We start from the raw sequence: 21,212 nt of genomic DNA on the forward strand, positions 1-21,212 counted from the left end.
ACCAGATAGTAACTGGTGCTCACCAGATAATAACTGGTGCTCACCAGATAGTAACTGGTGCTCACCAGATAGTAACTGACACTCACCAGATAGTAACTGGCACTCACCAGATAGTAACTGGCACTCACCAGATAGTAACTGGTGCTCACCAGATAATAACTGGCACTCACCAGATAATAACTGGTGCTCACCAGATAATAACTGGTGCTCAAATGGCGTTCACCAGAGAGTAACTGGTTCTCACCAGATAGTAACTGGTGCTCACCAGATAAGAACTGGCTCTTACCAGATGGTAACTGTCGCTCGCTAGATAGTAACTGGTGCTCACCTGGTAGTGCCTGGTGCACACCGGAGAGTAACTAGCCCTCACTGGATAGTAACTTGTACTCACCGGATAGCAACTGGCGTGCACCAAATAGTAACTGGTGCTTACCAGATAGGAACTGGTTTGCACCAGATAATAACTAGTGTGCACCAGATAGTAACCAAGAAAAATGATTTTTTTTTTCTTACTTCAGTTTTTTTTTTTAAATGTATTTATTTATTTATTTTTACTTCAAAGTCCCTTCCTTTTCTAAGACATTTCTGCATACATAATAACATTTAAAGCCAGTTCATTCAAAATTCCTCCATCCCCTTTCCTATCATCCATCCATTTACAGCTCTCTCCCACTAGTTTTAACCCCTTCAATCCCAACTTAATATTATCGGTGCAACAAAAATGGCGAGCAATTCTAGAGCTATCCAGCTGCACAGTAGGTGATACATCAGAATGGAACAGAGCAGGGAGCTTGTGACCCACCGATTGTAGCTTCTCCGTCACTGCTACAAGCATATTTCCAACGTCATTTTTTGCTCTTGATTTGTCTGCTCTTGAGAACTACTCTGAAATACTTTTTTTGATCTATATATATATGTCCTCCATCATGAGAAAAACACCACAAGAACTTGTTAAAAACATGATTTACATTGGAGTGAGTCTATAAAGTCCATCATACATAACTTTTTCCATCCATTTTTACTCCTAATGAAAATATTTTCCAAGCTTTTTACTGTAACCTAGACAGGTTTGATGATACTAAATTTATTTGTGGTTCCCTGCTGGTGACACTTAATCAACTCTGCAGAAAATGGAAAAGAAATAAAATATTTATATAGGAATAACAGAAAATAAATAGAAAAGTTATTCTCATTGTTGGGCAAAAGCTTGTTTTGCACTTTGAATGGAATATAAACTGTCTCATTTGGTAACCAAGCTGACTGCGGTGTGTTGTTTTGTGTGTGTTTGTATAAACAAGTTTGTGTCACATGAAAGTGGAATGTTAACTGGTGTGTGCGTGTGTGATTTTCATGTGGTGTGTTTTTGCTCATGTGTTTCAGTGAGTGGATTTGTGTGTTTGAGACTCTGAATTTTTGTCTCTGAAGATTCAGAGGCTGCATTGTGTGTTTGTTTGTGTGCCATTTGAGCCTGCTGCCTGCTGGTTTGAGCTAACATTCCATCAGAGCGGATGAATGTGGCTGGGGACAGCTATCAAGCATCCAACTATTGGAAAAATGTGCACTGTCTCTTGTGTGTTTATGTGTTCATTAAGGTCAAACTCTACCAGTGTACAAAAATTGTGTGTGCGTGCACAGACTTTTGCTTTGTTTTGTTTTCAGAAATGTGTGTTTGCATCAGTGTCTTCAAGTGTCTGTTCATCTATGTGTGGTGGACCAGCAGCCCCCATTCAATGCTGGCCCACAGGGGATGTGGGTAATGAGGAAGTGACAGTGATGAGTGCTTGGCAACCAGTTGCTACGCAGGGAGAGAGGGATCAGTCCCCACGGCAACATCAACTAAAATGAAAGGAAGTAAGAAAAGGGGGAGAATAAAAAAGTCATCACTCAACTCCTTCAAGGTGAAAGCATCAGTAGAAATACAGTCAATATGCAGGGTTCAGGAAGAAAACAGCTCTGAGGAAGAGATGCAGACCTTCCCTCAACTAAAGGTCTGGTTTCACCAAGCTTTCTTTATTTGTTTTCTGGAGATGCTTTCATTTCTAAAGAAATAACGATTTAAGAACATTTTTAATGAAAATGAAACACTCCAATAAAAATTGTGTTTTTAACATGTTCTGGTAGCATGTTTCTCGTACTGGAGAACATATATAAAGAAAATTAGGCTTAAAATAGCATTTCTGAGTATTTCTTTATTCAAATCGTTGAGAATCGGGAGCGGATGAAACAATGCAGATTGAAAAAGATTGTAGCAGTGACGTAGGTGTAACAATCGCCAGGTTACAATCTCTCTGCTCCACTTCATTCTGATGCATGTATTCACAGAGGGTTTTGGATCTTTGTTTTTCTCCACTGAACTGGTATCTGACTCCAAACCATTAATGTTTGGTTGGGGTTACGAAGGTTTGTAAGATAGCAGGAGAGGGTGTAAACGGATGGATGATGGGAAGTGCGGGCAGGCTTGCTCCGTTCCAACAGTTCTGCACACAACTCAGAGGTGAATTTCTGATAAACTACTGTTTCTCTGCAGAAACTATTTCCAAGAAACATTTTTTTTTATTATTTAGGCAAAACCGGCATTATTTTTATTTATTTTTATTTTTTTTACACATTTGAACTGAAATAGGAGGATACGCCTCCTCAGGTGCAACATCTTGTTTTCAATCAGATCCTCCATTTTAAAGAAAAATCATAAACACAAATGACAGAGTAGAATAAAGAAAAATTGACAAACCAAGTATAAACGGTATTAATTGGAATTAAGTACACAAACACACACACACCCCTCCCTAATATAACATTTAAAAAAATGTAAGCAAACATTTATGAGAAAGCAAGAGTGAGAAAAGAAGCAAACAAAAAGACCACATAGAAAAATTAATTAGTTCCCATAACCCATTTTTTCAAAATAAAAAAAAAAATAAAATAAAATGATTGGTCTGATCCGTAGCTTTTCCTTTTACCATTTTGTAGCTTCAACAAAAATGTATAAGCAGAAGGTGAAAATTTAAAGCACAAATGTATGTTAAATCCTATTATTTTGACAGACGCTTTTCTTTTCTGAGCATGAATACAATGCAAATAAGGGAAATGCAAACGACAGAATGTATTATGTTTGGTACCATTTGTCAATGGAATGTGATTACTGAGATAACTAATCCCCTACAAGGCACGACAGGAGTCACATTCATCAGAGTCCCGTATGGATAAAGTTGAGTTGCATCTTGCTCAAACCTCGGAAAACTTGGCAGCATTAGCGAGTTATTTGAAAGACCCACTGTATATGCGATTTAAACTCCAAACCGCACAAATAACTGCTCAACACACTGTAGATGTTTATATATGTATATACTGTTTATGTACAAATGCATATTTATATCCGGTTATTTAAATACTCATACCTGCAAAACATTGACATATTACCTACCTCAAAGCTTTTTTGCACATCCATAATGTACATATCTGCACATAGTCTGGATGCTCTGATTGACATTACTCTTATATTGCACAATTTCTCTGTATATATTTTGACATATTTTTTCTGTATTAATATTGTATTTTTATTTTATATTATGTCTTTTTGCACTGTAACGGTGGCTGTAATTTCATTGTCCTTGTGATAATGACAATAAAGGCCAATCTATCTATCTATCTATCTATATGGAGGTCAGAAGATCAGAACAGCTGTCGATGGAAACTGAACACTGTTCATGTTTATTGGTTTAGTTTGACATTTGTACTGTTAACAATATAGAGCATAAACAAAACAACCAATAAAAAAAGGAATAGATAGAAGCTTATGAAGCTTATTCCACGCCTTTCCTTGAATACTCGACAATGACCATGCTGGTCAGTGGGACAAAGAATAGATATAAAAAAAAAAAGTACAAACAGATACATGTAAATCAAATCATTTAACATATGTGTATTGCAATCATTTATACACGTATGTTTTTCCCTTTTTTTTAAAGTGCAAAAGCCAATCACTTAATTTTAATTCATCACTTAATTCAAAGAACTGAAAGACATCTCGCTTTGATATTAGTCTGAACTTTAACCTGTTCAAAATAATAAAGACCTCATAAATTATACTGAACGACCCTTAAAGTAAATACTTTCTGTATATTTTTTTAAACTAAATTATGTTTTAATCTATAGACAATTTCAAATACCTTAACATAAACACTTTCCTTTAATTGTTAAACTTTTAGTCAAACAAAATAAAGAATTTGTTACACATTCATTAAATGTGTAACTGAGTTAAGGAACACTAAGCCAATGTCACAGATATTTACACAATGGTGAAGCTGCAGCTCCAGCTTTGGACATTCATATACGTTTGTATGATGTGGTTAAGTACACACACAGTCCTTTTTTATGTCATGTAAGTTATTGCAGTTAAATAAGAAAGTGCTCATACTAATGGATGGTCTCTGACACATTTCAGTTGTGTAAAAAGCTTAAATCCTGAATAGATGGCTGCTTTCAGCCCAGAGATATTTATGTGAGGGTCTAATAAGAATCCCTGAAATCTGCTGATAGTTTGTGTACCATACAAGTGATTTGTGCATGTTCAGAAGCTGTGTGTGTGCACAGCAGCTTGATGTGCATGTGGGTGGCCAGACAGCAGCACTCACTTGTGTGTGCATGCGCATGCATGTGGATTATTGGAGCAGAGGGTGGACAACCAAATGGATGACTGAGTGAGACAGAGGATGAAAGTCGATTCATCAAACACAACACTGGGCGGAAGGAGAAGAGCGCAGGAGAGGATGGATGGACAGCAAACATGAGGAAAGAGGAGATGCCACAGCATGCAGATGGAGAGGGAGGGTTTGGGAAATGAAAGATTGGTGTTTGTGTTTTGGTGGCAACACATTTTAAGGTTAATGTGACGTGTTCTTAACATCCGACAGAGCTTTTAATAAAAGTTGTTCCATAATCTGACCAGTAAAGGAATAGAGTTCTGAATACTCTGGGGATGAAGCGTGCTTTACTCACAACAAGCGAAGAGACTTGAGGCCATCGAAGGCGTGGACCGGGAAGCAGTGGATCTGGTTATAGCTCAGGATTCTGAAAGAGAAAACCAAGAACACTAAATGACACCCAAATAAAAGTAATAGAAGAAGAAGACTGCTCACAGTTGATGTTAAAGACACATTAAAGTGTCACTAAAACACAAAATCTTAAAATAAAGTGTTTTCTTTAAATTAGGAATATTTATTTTGATATTTCGTTCTTCTACTTTTTACTAAAAAAAAATCCTATTTTGAGCAACTACAACTGTCAATCTATCCTCATTTCTAGACCAAATTAAAAAAAACTGAATTACACATGTTAAGATAAAGTTGTCAAAATTATATGTACATTACAAGTAAAAAATAAACTTGTTTTGTTAAATAGTTTTGCTTAAAATAAGATGCTTTCAAAAGGCAAATGACTTAACAAGATATTCAACATTTTTTGTCTTAAAAACAAGTCGTTACATTTTAATGAAAAATTACTAAAGCAATGTCAGAATTCCCACCTTAATCTAACTACAAAAAAGCTTTCATACTGCAGGACTATATTGTGCCGTGGATTTTAAAAGCAATTTGGACACTATGCTCACTACTTTATTTTATTTTAACGGCAGATATGATGTCATCAGTTTTATAAAGTGAAAACCGAATCAATACGAACATTTTACGATGTCTATTTATGAATCCACTGTGTTCTGATGATGAAAACGTGGATAGTTTGTTAAAAAGCTATTTAAACACATTTTTTTTTTCGCAAAAAATGTTCAAATCCGATGCTTTGTGGTCTATATTTGCTAATGTAGTGAGCATACATTCATGCTGGTGTTTTTGCAAAGACTTCTGGGAGATTTGTAGGGGCACTCGGTTTTGGAATTGTAGCACTACAAAATGGTGAACCCACATTATAGTGAGTAGTGAAGGAATTTGGATGTTGCCTGAGTTTGTTTTGCCATATCAAGTTTGACAAGATATTTAAACTGGAATTAAGACACAAATACTTTGTGATATTTTTTTGTGTGTTTTTGCAGTGTACCAATTCATGTAAAACATGAACACGCTCAGGCTCAACTGGGGTGCAAAATCTTAAGAAAAAAATTCAGCCAATTGCATTTAGGCAAAACATTCAGCTCAACAACAATTTCCCATGTTTATGTTAGAAAATTTATACAAAGAGCTTTCCAGTGATGCCTCCGGGAACTGACTGTGGTCGCCTACGTGTAAATCGGTGCAACTGGAGGAAATATGAAGCATGGTGATGTTGAATTTACCTTTGTCTAGACATGCAAAATCCAGTGAGCTGATTTCATGTAATTTGACTTTTGTGCCCACAGCCAAAAGAAATAAGGATAAACACGTGGAAGGACAACTTTAAAATGACTATTTTGTTATAAATGTGCTACAGAACACTTTAAAAAGTACAATATATGGGTATTAGTGAAGATATAAGATGTAAATATACCATAAATAAAAACCAGAATAAACAGAACAAAACTAGATATGTCACACATTAACGTTTGGGACAAAGAATTAAATCCCACCCTCCACGAGCTACATTATATGTCCTTTGCATGACCAGGTTTGAGTGTTATCATGGCGACTTACAGTGTGGCCAGCTGAGTCATGTTGCTGAAGGTGTATGGAGCCAGTGTGCTGATGCTGTTGTTGCTCAGGTCTCTGCGTGGAAACAACAATACAGTAAATGCACACAAACACACACACAGGACATACTGTATGCAACAACGGAGGCAAACTGTTCAAGCAAATGACATCTGGGTATTATTTTCAAGGTTACATGAAAGGCACATACACCAGTGACAGCTGCTTCAGAGCTGCCAGCTCCTTGGGCACAGATGTCAGCATATTACCCTCCAGGTATCTGCAAGGAAACACATAGCTGATTTAGGATGTTGCACAGACAAGAAAAATTGAATTTTTAGGGGTTGGATAAATGCCACTATCACACATTGTGGTTTGACAGTGTCACAAAATGAAAATAGAGGATAAGAATAATGTGGGAAAGGTTTTAACTGCTAACAAACACAGAGGAGTAAATTGTTTTTATCTGGAGGTGTTGCCTACAAATGTTATTGCTCTGGAAGTTCAATAATTATATATTTATATTATATTTATATTTATATTTTTAAATATAAAAAGTCTGGTGAAGTTATAGAAAACTTTTCTGATTTTTCTAGCAAGCTAAGCTAATTGCTAAGCCTATTAGCACCAAGGCTGAGGCTAAGTTCAAATGTTCTTAACTACCAAAAACAATCAGTCAAATATAATACTTTGGGTGATTTGTTATCATTTTGCTCACAACAATGTTACTTTAAGATTAAAAATATTGACATGAATATTTAGGAAAAAAAATCCTCATTCATTCACTGTCTCAAATTTGAAACACACATTTTTAACATGATGTAATTGTATCAATATATTTTGTATTCCTTCATTCGAACAAGTAGTCATTAAAAAAAAAGAATAACAATAGTTTCAAAATTAACAAAACTTTTCCCGCCAAATACGTTTGGAGATTTCATGGAGGCAGCCATTTTGAAATGAGCAGGAAAACACATGCAGAACACCTGCATGCCCCGTACAGATCACCCCCGTATCCACCCGTTAGGGCGATTGTGACTAACAGTGAATAGAAATTCAATGAAGTATTATCAATAATGTAGTTTTCAATGTTATCAGACACAAACTCAACAACAAAAGATGGATAATAGCAGGTTAAACATGCATAACACATTTGCTGTGCAGTTTATCAGACAGCGTTTACAAAATGGAGCACACAGATGGCTCTCCTCTCTCCCAGGTCATAAGTAGGTCATGTGGACAGTATGATGGAGTGTCTTCCTCTTCTTGATCAATATCAAATCACTGTTATTGACCCTGAAGAGCAGACCTATTTCACAGTGAGAGCTTTCTCCGTGTGAGTCTTCCTGTGTGTATGAGTTGTGTGTTTACTTGTGCGTTGCAGAGCAGTAATTCACGTTTACTCTCTCAGGGTAAGAGTTTGACGCTTTCTGAATTACATAATCTTGGAATGAACATCTTTCCTTTGTTTTATGCAACACAAACAATCTAAATTTCCTTTATTTTTGGGGACTTTTGGTACCAAAATGATTTACGTTTAATAGGGCTGTGGATCGTTGCTTAGGAGGCGAATCATGAATCAAGCTCAACGATTGATGAATCGAACCACGATTCTTCCTTTTTATTATAATGTGTTTTTACTGGAAATTGAAATTATTTTTATTAAATTCCCATCCATTATACCTGTATTTAGAACAGAAGATCAGAATCAACAAAACTGATGAAAACACAAAGATTTAGACATAAAGAACTAGTGTTTGACATTTTTAACTTTTTTTTGTCAACCTTCTGGTGAAGTTCAGCAGTAATATAAACAACATAAAAGACATACAATCTTGGATCATTTAACAACAAAAACCTGAAAATGTTCTCCACAGTTTTTCAGAGCCTGTATGAAAACATTTGTTTTTTCCGCGACAGAATGCGCGAGGCTGCATTTCTGCGCTTCAGAATCTGCTGAAGTTACGTTAACTTTACTAAGCTAAACACTGAGCTAAAGCTTAGTGAAGCTCTGGTGTTTAAGCTAATTCATTTTTATCAGAATTGATGTCAGTAAGAAAAACTTCAGTCTCAGTTTTTGAACCAAAAAAGCTCTCGCTAGTTTTACTTTGAAAGTTTTATTTCCGGTGACAGTAGTGCTGCACATTCGGCTTCGTTTTAGTTCATAAACTTAAAAAATGACTCTGCATTTCAGAGCAAAAAAATACATCGTCCCCACATAATATTTTACCACACTCTCCTATATTTATAAAGATCATGAATCAGCGATCTTGGACTTTGCGAATATTTGTACTCCAATTTTGGTGAGCAGAGTATCCAAATGCTCGTATACTCGTTTCTCGAACACAACAATATGCAAGAGGAAGTATTGGTGTTTAGATCTATACATACAGTAAAAAAAACACAAATTCAAGACACAAATTGAAGACATTTAAGAAGAATTACAACTATGTATACACTATAAATCTGTCAGTAACTTTCAGTAACGTTCTGTTTAGGTGTAAATTTATCAGATGAGTGACTTTTCTGGTGAATAAAAACACACACTGGTGTAAAGTCAAAAACAGAAATGTGTGGTTAATAAACACTCATGTATTGTGGCACTGTGGTTAAATACACACAAGTCACACATTATTTAATAAAAAAACTAAAAAAAGTAAAAGAAAATATAGAACATCTTGATTTCTTAAGTCTTGCTTGAGGACTTCTTTTAAAATACCGAGTAACATAAAGAAGGAAACAAACTTTTTAGAGTGTGAATTTTTTGCTGAAAAATATTCAAGGATCTAATGGAGTAAAACAACATTGAAAAGGCTGTGATTCAATATCCTACTTGTACAATTCAAACTTAATTAAATATTTATCTAATTTTCTCTCTAAATGTTACGAAAGTATTGTGTTGGTTTGCTCTAAATACTTTTTTCAGAAAATAACAAAAGTAACAGAAACCTTGATGTTGTACTGCAGTGTATGGGTAGGAATGTATCCATGTGGCAGGAATGACTAGTTTGACTTCTATTTTTTAGCCTGTCTCAAACACTGGCGTATGAGTTTTTCAGAGGATGTGCACGTCTGACTCACAGCTCAGTGGTGTCCTTGGGAATGCCTTTGGGCAGCGAGCGCAGTCCTCTGTTGCTGCATCGCACCACGCCGTCTGAGCACGTGCAGACATCAGGACAACCGGATGAAGGAAGGCAGCTGTTATCCTCAGAACCTGGAAGGGAAGCAGGGAAAAGTCAAGACAGAAATGAAAAGAAGGAAGGAGGACACACACGAAGAAGCATTGGGCAGTAAAAAAAGAAAAATGTGAAGGAAAGGTTAGGAATTACATTTGAAGTATAATATTTCACAATTTTTCTGGCTGGTAAACAGGATGCATTGATTAAATGATCCAATAAAGCCAAATAAACTGATTTAATTATATACAAGTATTACAATTCTAAGTAAAAAAATATCCAACATTTAGATGTGAAACAGTGTTTGAACACCAATTGTTAGACACCTGTAACAGAGACCAAGAGCAACACATAGAGCTTGTTAAAAAAAATGTAGAATTTTTGTTTTTAGACACACACACACAAAAAAAAAAAAAACGTATTTCAATTTAAAAAAAAGAAAAATTCTTAGTTTGTCTATGAATGCGGATAGTTTAGGCATGCTTAAGCACCCACTCCAACATATCTTGATCTACTGTAAAAGCGTTCTAGGGGGTCTTTTGTATATAATTATGGCTTTTTATGGTTAAATCCATTAAACTGTTGTTTTCCAGGACATAGTTTGAGCAGAACTTCAAAGAACTTCTTCCCAAAGGCAGTCCTAGTTTAGTCCAACTAGCCTTCTAGCTTCTTTAAAACTATGTGTTTCTTCCTGTTTTATCATGTCAAAGCGACCCCACCTCCTCTTCCCATTAGCTTACAGCTCCTAAAACCCACAATCTAACATTAGAAAAAAAAAAGAAAAAAAAAGGCAAGCAATATTGGAGCTATCCATCCATAAAGTTTTGGGCCAAATACCAGAAAACAAGTGGATGCATCGGAATGTAGCAGAGCAAGGAGCTCGTGCCCCGCCCAGCGTATTTTTTTGACGTTTTTTTTTCTGCTCCTGATTCACAATGATTTAAAAAAAAAACTTAGGGCTGTGAAAGTTTACTCATTAACACTCACAGTTAATCAAAAAGAGTTAATGAGTTAATATTTATTAGCAATATTAATTACACCTTGAAAAGAAAGAGTCTTCTACTTTGCCTCAGACGGGTCAGGCTTAAATGGCGTGGGTTAAAACTCTTGGTCAGCATTATCCCACTTATAACATGATCACTTGCAAAATAAATAAATATTTAATTGGTTTTTAGTACTTTATTCTTGCCACTTTTTCCAGTTTAGATCGCTTTTTCACAAAAAGCAGACTATTTTGACCGTAGTCCGGCGCGTTGTTGTGTTACTGTATTTGTTTTTTAATCAATTAACAGCAATAATTAAAAATAAATGTTTTAAATGTACAATTCTGAGTGTGATTTTATTCTGTGAATATTTACAGGTAATAAGTGGTTATCAAATACTTTGACTAAAAAAAAAAAAAAAATTCTTAATCAATTTCCTGCCCAAAAAAAATCACTCAGAAATACTATCTGCCATGCTGTGTTCGACTTAAATATAACCAGAAATGGAAGCGTGAGCTAGCTCTCTCTTTAAATTTACGTTTGCTTTAATTTTTACTCCCAGTACATTTAAAACTCGACACAAATGAACAATTCACCATTTCTTAACCACTCCTTTCAAACCCATGACCACTTTGTCTTGTACTTTGTTATTTTATAATTGAGCTAATGTCTGAATGTGGAACAAATGGTCACTTATGTGCCTGTGGGAAATAGTTGTGACTGCATGTGTAAATGAGTGTGCCTGAACGCTTGTGTGTGGCGTTTGAGTCTTCAGGGAGGCGTAGCCGGGGGCTGACTCACTCTATAGTTGGTTAATTGGACTAACGGCTAAATGTGCGCTAAATATCCTCTCACAAATTCAATTAACTTTACCTGTCCCCCAGCTGCCTCTGGACACCTTAACAGCCATTTTACTCATCTATAAATGGACTGTTGGTGTGTGAATATGTGTTCCCGCACCTTTGTTTTTAGGACTCAAAGATGTTGTTTTACTGGAGGATTTTTTTTTCTTTTTGAAGCCAAAAGACTTTACTGTAGAAGTGATTTCTGTTTCATTAAACTTAAAGGAACTTAACTGTCAAGAACAACCTTCTAACTACAGTCAGACACGACAGTGTTATCAAGTAAAATATTTTTGCAAGTATTTTAGGGATTATGCATCATGTCTCCAGTTGTATGAGCAAATGATCCAAGGACACAGGGTTTAAATTACCTCTCACTCACTGGACTCTTATCAGTGTGAAACACATTAGCTGTTAAGTGACACGTGCCATTTGTTGTGGGTTTAAGGCTTCGCCCTTTTGTTCCCTGACACTCTGGTCTAATTGTTCATGCTGACCTCTACAGCTTAAGAACAACACTGACAATGGTGATCTGGAATCTCATTAATGATGGCCTTTAATATAAATTTGTATTTCTAATAATTGTCAGCTCTAATTAAGAATGAAAGAGATTTATTGATGGAAGTCGGAGTATGTCTGCCATGAAGCGGCCACGCTGCTGCTCGGTCATCTCATTCATCCAAGTGGAGATCAGACCTTTGGTGCCAAAGAACGGTAAAGGAACACGGAGGCTCACCGTCACACGTGAAATCCGGCGTGGCTACATCCTGGATGGGGATCTCCTTGAGGAAGGCGGGTTTCTGGCAGCGAGGATTTCCACTCACCACTCTGGTCTTCTTCAGCCACTGACCCAGCCAGGCCAAGTGACAATCACACACATAGGGGTTGGACAGGAGGTTACTATGGAAACGATGCAAGGGAGAGATTTAGATTCTATCAGGGTGACCAGCAAAGGCTACATTGAATATTCACAGGGATGACTCCAGATTAGCTCGTGACTCATAACTGCAACAAAAGTGTCCCAAAACAGTAAGAAATTCAGCTTTTTTTATTTAAATGTCTTTTCATGTCAATAACAATGGTTGTATTTGTGTTTGCAAACTACATGGTAAACAAGTGAAAACATTTGAATAGAAGACAAAGACGCAGAAGAAATGGAAAGAATTGAGGAAAGGTTATCAGTTATCTTCATGCATTCGGTAAAGTTCAACAGAAATAGTCAATTTAAAACAAAAAAAGAGTAAAATTGAGGAAAGAGAAAATAGAGATAACTATTTCAGTAACTTTTGATAATGTCCCATTGGAATTATCAATTAAAAAATACAGCTCATGTAGTATTGATGGAAAGCCATATTTGAAGTAAAGGTTAAAAAAAAAAAAAAATTACATAGAAGAATTTCAACTGAGATGAAGTGTCCGGTACCGGCCGTAATAAAGTGATGCCAGACGTGATACCCAGCACAAACTGGGCCCAAATAGTGTGTCTTTAAATTATAATTTAATAAATCTGGTAAAAAAAAAACAGTATGTGTCCCTAAAATAATAATAAAAAAAAGCTGATTTCTTTTTTTGTCAACTGAAAAAATCTCTGTTTACTGCACATTTAGTCTGAGATGACTCCATCATTTGCAGTTGCCTCATGTTATGTGAAATTACAACATGAAATTTGCAGTTAATAATAAGCATATAGATCAGAAATAGAAATGCAACATGACTGTGGAAAGTCTAAACCTTAATATAAATGTTACTTACTGTGTATCAGTATAAATGTTGTGCATCCATAAGAAGGAATGAATTATTTACTAACTCCTTTGAAATTAATAGACCTTCCAATCTAATGCTCTTCTATTCTTCTCAGGGAGTTAATCTTTTAAACAAATTTTAAAACTCTGAACTGAAATAAGCCTTAAGAATGGTAATTAATATTAGAAACAGACACAACAAGAGAAGCAGCAGAGGAAAGTCACAGGGATGAACATGGTTTTTAATAAAACATTGGGGAAAGAAAATGTTCTTTGACCAAACACTGACTGGTGACACACACCATGATAATTTGATGTCATTCCTGTGCGTATATAAACAACTTCCTTGTCAGAGCATTCATCTATCTTTTATTTTTTTATATTACTAACCTTTCTAAACTCTGATAAGAAACGTTTATAAAGGAAGAGAAGAAAACAAAAGAAACCATCATGAGGAATAAGGAAACTGAAGGAAGCCAGAGTAATGCTATGTTCCCGCCGGGCTTGGAAACGTGAGTTCAACCGACCGCTTCTAATGAATAGACTATGTAAACCTCTCATATACACGTCTCGGGTTTCCACGTTCAAAACTATCGTGTTCACACATTGCCATGTAATGTTTGAAGTGCTTTTGAGCTCTACTTAATAAACTCACCGCAAATGAACACCTGCTGAAAGTTAAACCGGTTGAATTTTAACCACTTGGCTTTGATAGTGACGTGTGGATATATATGGTTGAGCACCGATTGGATTTTATTCTGTACCGATGCCAAAATGGATCTTTGGTTTCGGTTTCTAATCGGTGCCAATTTCAGTGCTTCAGTTAAAAAAAACGCATTTCCCAGTCACATATATATGCATGTTAAGATCTCCGCATCAAAAATTGACATTTTGGGTGTGGTAGTTTTTTGGCATTAAATCAGAGCGCCCCAACCTCCGAGCCGCAAACCGGTGGGCCGCCACTCTTTCACCGTGCGGTGAATTCGCTGCTTGCCGCTTGTCAAACATGTGATCCTGAGGTTGTCTGCGAGGTTTCCGGGGTTTTAATCTCACTTGGGGGTGTGTCTGGATGACAGCCGCTTCTGCTGTTTCTGTGTCTCTGTGACTGAGTTTGAAGGCTGTTCCACATTAAGCCGAGAGGAGGAAAAATAGGGGACCTTTTTCAATAAAAATAAGTAAAAATTCACATCACAGGAGACCCAAGCAGGTTCCCCACTTCCCGCAGCGCCTGTCTGTGTGTCGTCGTATTGAGCGAGCGAACTCCGCTGAAGTCTGCTGCAGCCAGAGAACTGCCACGCTTATATTGGGTTAGTATTTTACCCGCTGGTCTGGTTACTAAAATGTTGCATGCCCAAAGCTGAGTTCCTGGTTGACTGATGTGATGCAGCGACCTGTCAAATTGCTGTGTAACGCAGGCATTCGAGCGCAGCACGTCAGCGGTCTTATATGACCCGCCCACTATTGCAGGTAGGATTGGCTAGAACTTCAGCGTCCTGAACAGAGTAGAAGTGATTGACATGTCCTAGACCTTCAATGAAACTAAGCATAAAATCATAACAGTTCCTACTCGGAACCGGTGCCCAACTGTATGTGGATAGCATACTTTCAAAATACGGAAGTCCCAACCTTTGTAAACATGATCACAAAAGAGAAATTAATAATTGTGCCCATCAGGAATTTTATGACACCAAGGCCCAATCCGAATTCTTCCCTTCTCCCTAGCACTTCTCCCTCCCCTCCGTTTGAAGGGAGAGTTTAAGTGTAAGTGTGTCCAGGAAATGTATTTTTCAAAATTGATCCTGCAAACGGAGGGGTAAAAAGTCCTCCCCCCTGAGGATAAACCGCGTGAGAAGCTTCATGTGAGTGCGCTCCGATCCACAGAAGTTTACATTTATATCTAAGTAATCACTTTTTGTTGTAGCAGGACTTTTTAAAGCTATAAAACCGCTGTTGTTAAGTAGATTTAAGCGCTAGAAGCTCTGTGCTAATGCTAGCGGACCGGCAATTATTGGTGACGTCATTGATGAAAGTGACGTCCAAAATATGAGACACTATATTTTCCGTTTGGAGAAGGGACAAAGGCTATGGAGAAAGGAAGAATCCGGATTGGGCCCAACTCTTTCATATTCTGGAATAGAGCTGGGAAAGAAAAAGACTGGAGCAAGATTTACACGGCTGAGACATTTTACACCAAGTCTCTTCCAACTGTGAGCACTTGCACTAGTATCAGGTACCGACAGCCCTGCATGAACACCAGATGCTGAAAAAAAACCTGCATTCAGCACGTTCTTGAACGCGCCACACATAACGTAACTTGAGATGTGTTTGGAAATTAAGTGTTTCTGCTTCTGAGAAAAAAGACACAATGATTAATCCTTTATGTTTTATTGAAACTATAATTAGCAAAAAGTTGCACAGCTGGTGGAATAGAAAACACCGTAAGAGTGAGTTCTCATTGACTCTCCGTCTTTCTGCTGCACGTTTTACTAAACTGAATGTTATGAGCCAAGCTATTACTTGTCATAATTTCACACCAAACAGTTTTGTCTCTGTACTTGAGCACCAATCACCATCATCACTGATAAAAAACATGCCGCCCCCGCCCCCTTCGCCCACTCTCACCAAACACATCAATTAAGCGAATTTGCCATGCAATCATTCATGTCTTTGTTGCAGCAGGCGGGGGCTTCTATGGGAGGGTAAAGCCAAGCGAGCAGCGCGCGCACGTGTGTGTGCGTGTGTGTGCGGCCAAGCACTCGAGTGTGCAGATGCTGAAATATCTAGCTTTGATAACAAATGTCCTGGGATCCAGACCAATCTAGTCGATAATGATGGAGAGCATTTGCGAGAAGGATAGTCCAGTGAGAAAGATAAGCAGGAGTGGTGGGCTACAAGTGAGTGTGCTGCACAAAGGAGAGCTCCCATTTCATTCTAAGAAAATGTGACAAAAAAGAAACAAATAATAAGGTATAATCTAAAATGATGGGTTTGAATTGCAGAATGATGCCAACTGGTAGAGTAAATAATAGTAGGACTGTAGCAATTATTGGAATACTCTAATGTTGGCGATCTGTCCTGAAAAATCGAGTACTAATATTTGCAACGTTCAACATCACCAATTTGCAATCTTTATACGTTTTAGTAGAGCGCAGTAAAAATACACTTCAGAAAATTTAATGGTTGCTCTTAAATTTCAGAATAATGTTGGATATAAGGTACATAAACTAAACAAACCACATGTGCTACTGTCAACGCAAGTAAATGAACCTTCAAATTAAAACGTCAGTGATGGTTCTCATTTTCAAAGTAAAACCAGTGAATTACTTTTGTAAATAACATGAAAAAAAGAAACTGAAGTTTAAAAAAAAAAAAAAAGATGTTTTATAATAAGAATGCTGGAAAAACGTGATCAATTTCCTTAAAAAAAATGTAATATATGTATACATAAAACATGTTTGTTGGAAACATTGTCAATTTAAATGACAGTGTTTTATAGAATAGAATAGAATAGAATAGAGTAGAATAGAATAGAATAGAACAGAATTTTTCAATAGCACTTTTCCAAGAAATAATCACAATGTACTTTACAAAAGGGGCATAAAATTCAAAATACACTCACAAGTTGAATAAACCCTCAACTTTAAACTTTTAATTTGATAAAAACTCGTTTTTTAAATGTAACAAAGTGCAGAACTTTTGTTAATTGAGTCAATGTTTCACTTTTTACAGTGCAGAGGTAATAAAATCTGATAATAAAATAATAAAAGCTAAAAATACAGTAAGACTAGTTGTTACAGTCATTATTGATTTAAGAGTTGTTGTTTTGCTTTATTTACTATTTTGTCATCCATCTATTATAGTCAGCCTTCTTTAGAGCTGGAGATCAGAATCAACAGGACCTAATAAACAAAAATGCAAAAATTCTGAAAGAAAATATAAGATTGATTTGATATTAATGTACATGACGGTGTTTACATACATAATATTTTAGTTTTCATCCAGTAGAGACATAAGTCAACCATTCAATCATATTTAGATTAAACAGTAAGAGACGTGGTTCAATCTGTGAATTGTAATCTTGTTTTGTGAATTGAACTGGATCGCCACCAAAGTAATGACCCCCGACCCTAAGAATAGAGATGAAACTTACATAGTGGATAAGGAGTGCAAAGTAGAGAAGGCTCCCGGGGCAATGCTGGCAATCCGGTTGTCATACAGTGAAAGCAGACGCACCGAACTCAGACCAGTGAAGGTGCTGTTGTCAATGCAGCTAATCTGGTTGCTGCGGAGCATTCTACAAACCCAAAAAAATAAGCATTAAGCAACAACAAAATAACTTGTAAATATTATTATTACTTTTCATCCACATTTCAGACAAAAAAAATTCTTAAGATAATGCATTTAAGCTATATAATTCTGAAATTTTGCACATCTTTATATAAAAAAAACGTAAAGATACTGAATAAGAAAAACTAAATGAACCAGTTTTATTAGGGCTAAAAGATAAAACAGAGTAGGAGTAAATCTAAACCAGTCCCCCGCTGACAACCATGACTGTGAGAGGACATTAGCTTTTGAAGGGGAGTCATGTGGGACATAAGTGAGTTAGTTAGCATTAGCAATCTCTGGGACACGCTAATCAAGTTAGCAAGGTTATAACTGGAGCAGGCAGGCTTTTAACATAACACAGAGACAGCCATGATGCCATTAGCGAGTCATTAGCTTACATATATATTTATATATTTCTACATGATAACATTAGGTGGAGCATACACAAGTAGCATTAGCTCATTTTTTTGTGCCGCATTCTGCTCCCCTGTCTTGATGGTGTGTGTCAAAGGACGAAGAACATACGTTGTCATGAATCTTTGTCTTAGCTGATTTATGAAAATTAAAAGGGCCACTTTAAGTAAAAGGAAAATCCAGGAGATTTTTTTTTGTGCAAAAAGCTGCAACAATTTTCAGTGAAACAAACAGAACCAATCAAAATCAAGTATGATGCACATTCAAAATCAGCACTTCTGTTGTCACCGTGATATAATGACAAAATCCCAATATTTATTATGACAGATTTGTATATCATATGGTTGCCTGCGTTTTATTAAAGACAGTAAATTTAGCTCAGGGAAACACATCTAATTCCATTATGTTTGTTCAAAGCATTAAAAGCCCACATCCTTTTACAGGTTCATCACTCTGCTGGGATGGATTTACTAGTTCAGATTTACCTCACCAATGCCTGCTGTTATTTGTTCATACTGTGAGTCACTGTGCCCTCTCACGTGCAAAGTGACTCTTGTCTTATGAAGTTTCTCTAAAACGAGAAAAATTTGCTGATCTGAGCGAACACATTAAAATTTGTTTTACTTTTATTTGCTTATGCCTTGGGTGAGATGTTTGCATTTATATGGATAAAACATAAAACATTTGCATAAATAGGAGCTCACACATCAAATTTGTAGTTATAACACAGAATCTACCACTTTAAGATTTGAGGTCGACCACTCTGTGCCTAAGCTCTTTTTCTCAGTATTTTTTTAGTCCATTGAGTTGCAAAGGTGACTAAAATGAAAGACAATAGATCGGGTGTCTGTAAAAAGCCATTCAGGGTTGTTTTACCTAAACCAAAACCTACAGGGGCCTCTTTGTTAAAGAGAAACACAACACTCCTCTGAGTTTTCTATTTTCTTTTTATGATTTAAATAACCAAATTCTTTAGCTTTAACAACTTTTAAACATAAAGAGAAGATACTGTGTTATTCCAATTATAAAACACAAATGAGTTCCTTTAACAATAAGATACCCTCGGCTACATTTACTGCAGCAAATGTACTTTAGTTCAATTTATTTTGCTTTATGTAAGTCTATTTTGGTGGGTAATCATCCTTTTCCTAAATATTAATGTTAATCTGAATAATCTAAAGTATCTAAAGTCTGTACAGATACAAATTCTTCTCTTTTCTGGACAGGAACTAAACATTTTTTGCAGTATAAGCTTTAAATGTTTCCTCATAACAATCAGACATAAATAAAGAAGAAGAAACTTTTTATCAATATTTTGCTGGTATTTGTAATGTGTGCCGTCTCAGCACATTTTCACTCTCAACTCGTCACATATTTTTGGTTAAGGACCCCTCTATATCACTTTTTGACGTTTTGAGTGTCCGCAACTTGTCATTTGTTTTATGTGCTGGATGTTCGTAAAATTAAGGGTCCATGATCCTTTGGACGCGGTACCGGACATGGACTGGTCCTTGGGATGAATACAGTACCAGTACCCTAACCCTAAACCCGCACTGGATGCGGGTTTAGGGTTAGGGTACCAGTACTGGGTACCGGACACGTCCCAAGGACCAGTCCGTGTCCAGTACCGCATCTGGTACCGTGTTCAGTACCGTGTCCCGAGGGTTGTCGACCCTTAAATTTTTAAACAGCTGACACGTCTAAAACTGACGATTTGGGAACACTCAAAATGTCCAAAAATGATGTGGAGGGGTCCTTAACCAAACGTCAATATGTGGACTGGTCCTCGGGATGCGCACAGTACCAGTACCAGTAACCCTGCACCGGACGCGGTACCAGATGTGGTTTCAGACCTGAACTGGTGCAAGACGCCGTACTGTGCGTGAACTGGTACTGGTACTGGTGCACTCCGCATCCCAGTACTGGACCCGTAATTCAATAGATACAGCCTGCCGTCATAAAACGACAACTTGGGGACACCCAAAATGTCAAGTTGTAACGCCGAGGGGTCCTTAACCCAATGCCACTTTGTGACGAGTTGGGAGTGAGAAAGTGTTGGTATTTTGGTAGAATGGTATATCACACAAGGTCTTGATTTAATGCCTACAATGGTTATGTTATAGGTTCATCTTAGCCAATAATTCATAAACCTAACAAACTGAATTTAATTACATTTGTGCTCACTAAGTAACCCTTGTTTTAAAATTACAATTTGTTTTACGGTCTTCAGTTAGAGAGTCATGTGTGGACGTGGAGCATCCAATAGACCTCTGTAATAGACTAATACAAAAGTATTCTTAAAACAAAACGCACAAACGTGTGAAACACTTACAGTGTCTTCAGACCGCTGAGGCCTTTGAACATGCGTCCATGCACCGCCGTCAGCTTATTTCCTGTCAGCAAAAGCTCCAAAACTCCCCCGGCTCCATCAAAAACCCCTTCACGGATCTCCCTCAGCTTGTTGTTGCTCAGGTTTCTGCAGAAAAAGACAATCAGGTTGTTTCTGGATTTGGATCAGCTTTGTACAAGATTACAAATGCAATCATATAGAAAACCTGTCAGAGGGACAAAAGAAGAAGAAGCACACATCCAAACATATCACCAAAACATTCTTGGTCTAATTGCAGCAATCAGTCATGTCTAACAACTAATAAATGTAAACTCTTCTCTCTTTCATCTCAATATCCTTGTCTTTTACATGTTCTGATAGCACAGCTATCACCATAACACATAAAATACACACACATTAAAAAAGAGAGATGAGTGGTCCTAAATGACTGGAATTAATTGGAATCTTGCACAAAGAAAAACAAAAAAGCAAAGAAATCGTATGGTCAAAAGAACAATACGCTGAGGTGATAGCCATCACAGTCGCTGTGTTTTCATTCTCAGTTGGCTTTGGATTAATCAGCCTACAAACTGACAAATAAAAGAAACCAAAAATCTACAGAAAAAAAATGTAAAAGAAATCCCTTTTAAACAAGGCAAACAAAAGCAAAAATGTGAGTTGGGAAGAGTAGAGGAAAGGAGATGAGGAGATACAGGAAGAGGAAAATGGAAATTAGTTCCAGGCAATCTATATTGTCAGTGACACTGCTAGATGGTTAGCAAT

At 36.8% G+C, this 21,212-nt stretch overlaps 1 protein-coding gene across 2 annotated transcripts in view; it reads right to left on the bottom strand.

Annotated features, from left to right (window-relative positions):
* Positions 1–21,212, bottom strand: part of slit3 (slit homolog 3 (Drosophila)) — a 301,951-nt gene that overhangs the window by 35,389 nt on the left and 245,350 nt on the right. For both annotated transcript variants that reach the window (XM_024283656.2, XM_036214006.1), the window contains 7 exons: positions 20,433–20,576; positions 17,508–17,651; positions 12,352–12,515; positions 9,696–9,828; positions 6,826–6,894; positions 6,621–6,692; positions 4,999–5,070 (listed from right to left, as the gene is read on the bottom strand). In XM_024283656.2, coding sequence (XP_024139424.1) covers positions 4,999–5,070; positions 6,621–6,692; positions 6,826–6,894; positions 9,696–9,828; positions 12,352–12,515; positions 17,508–17,651; positions 20,433–20,576 — 798 coding nt within the window. The remainder of the gene's footprint in view (positions 1–4,998; positions 5,071–6,620; positions 6,693–6,825; positions 6,895–9,695; positions 9,829–12,351; positions 12,516–17,507; positions 17,652–20,432; positions 20,577–21,212) is intronic.

Source organism: Oryzias melastigma, linkage group LG10, assembly GCF_002922805.2.
Source record: "Oryzias melastigma strain HK-1 linkage group LG10, ASM292280v2, whole genome shotgun sequence".
In the NCBI taxonomy this organism is placed as follows: domain Eukaryota; kingdom Metazoa; phylum Chordata; class Actinopteri; order Beloniformes; family Adrianichthyidae; genus Oryzias; species Oryzias melastigma.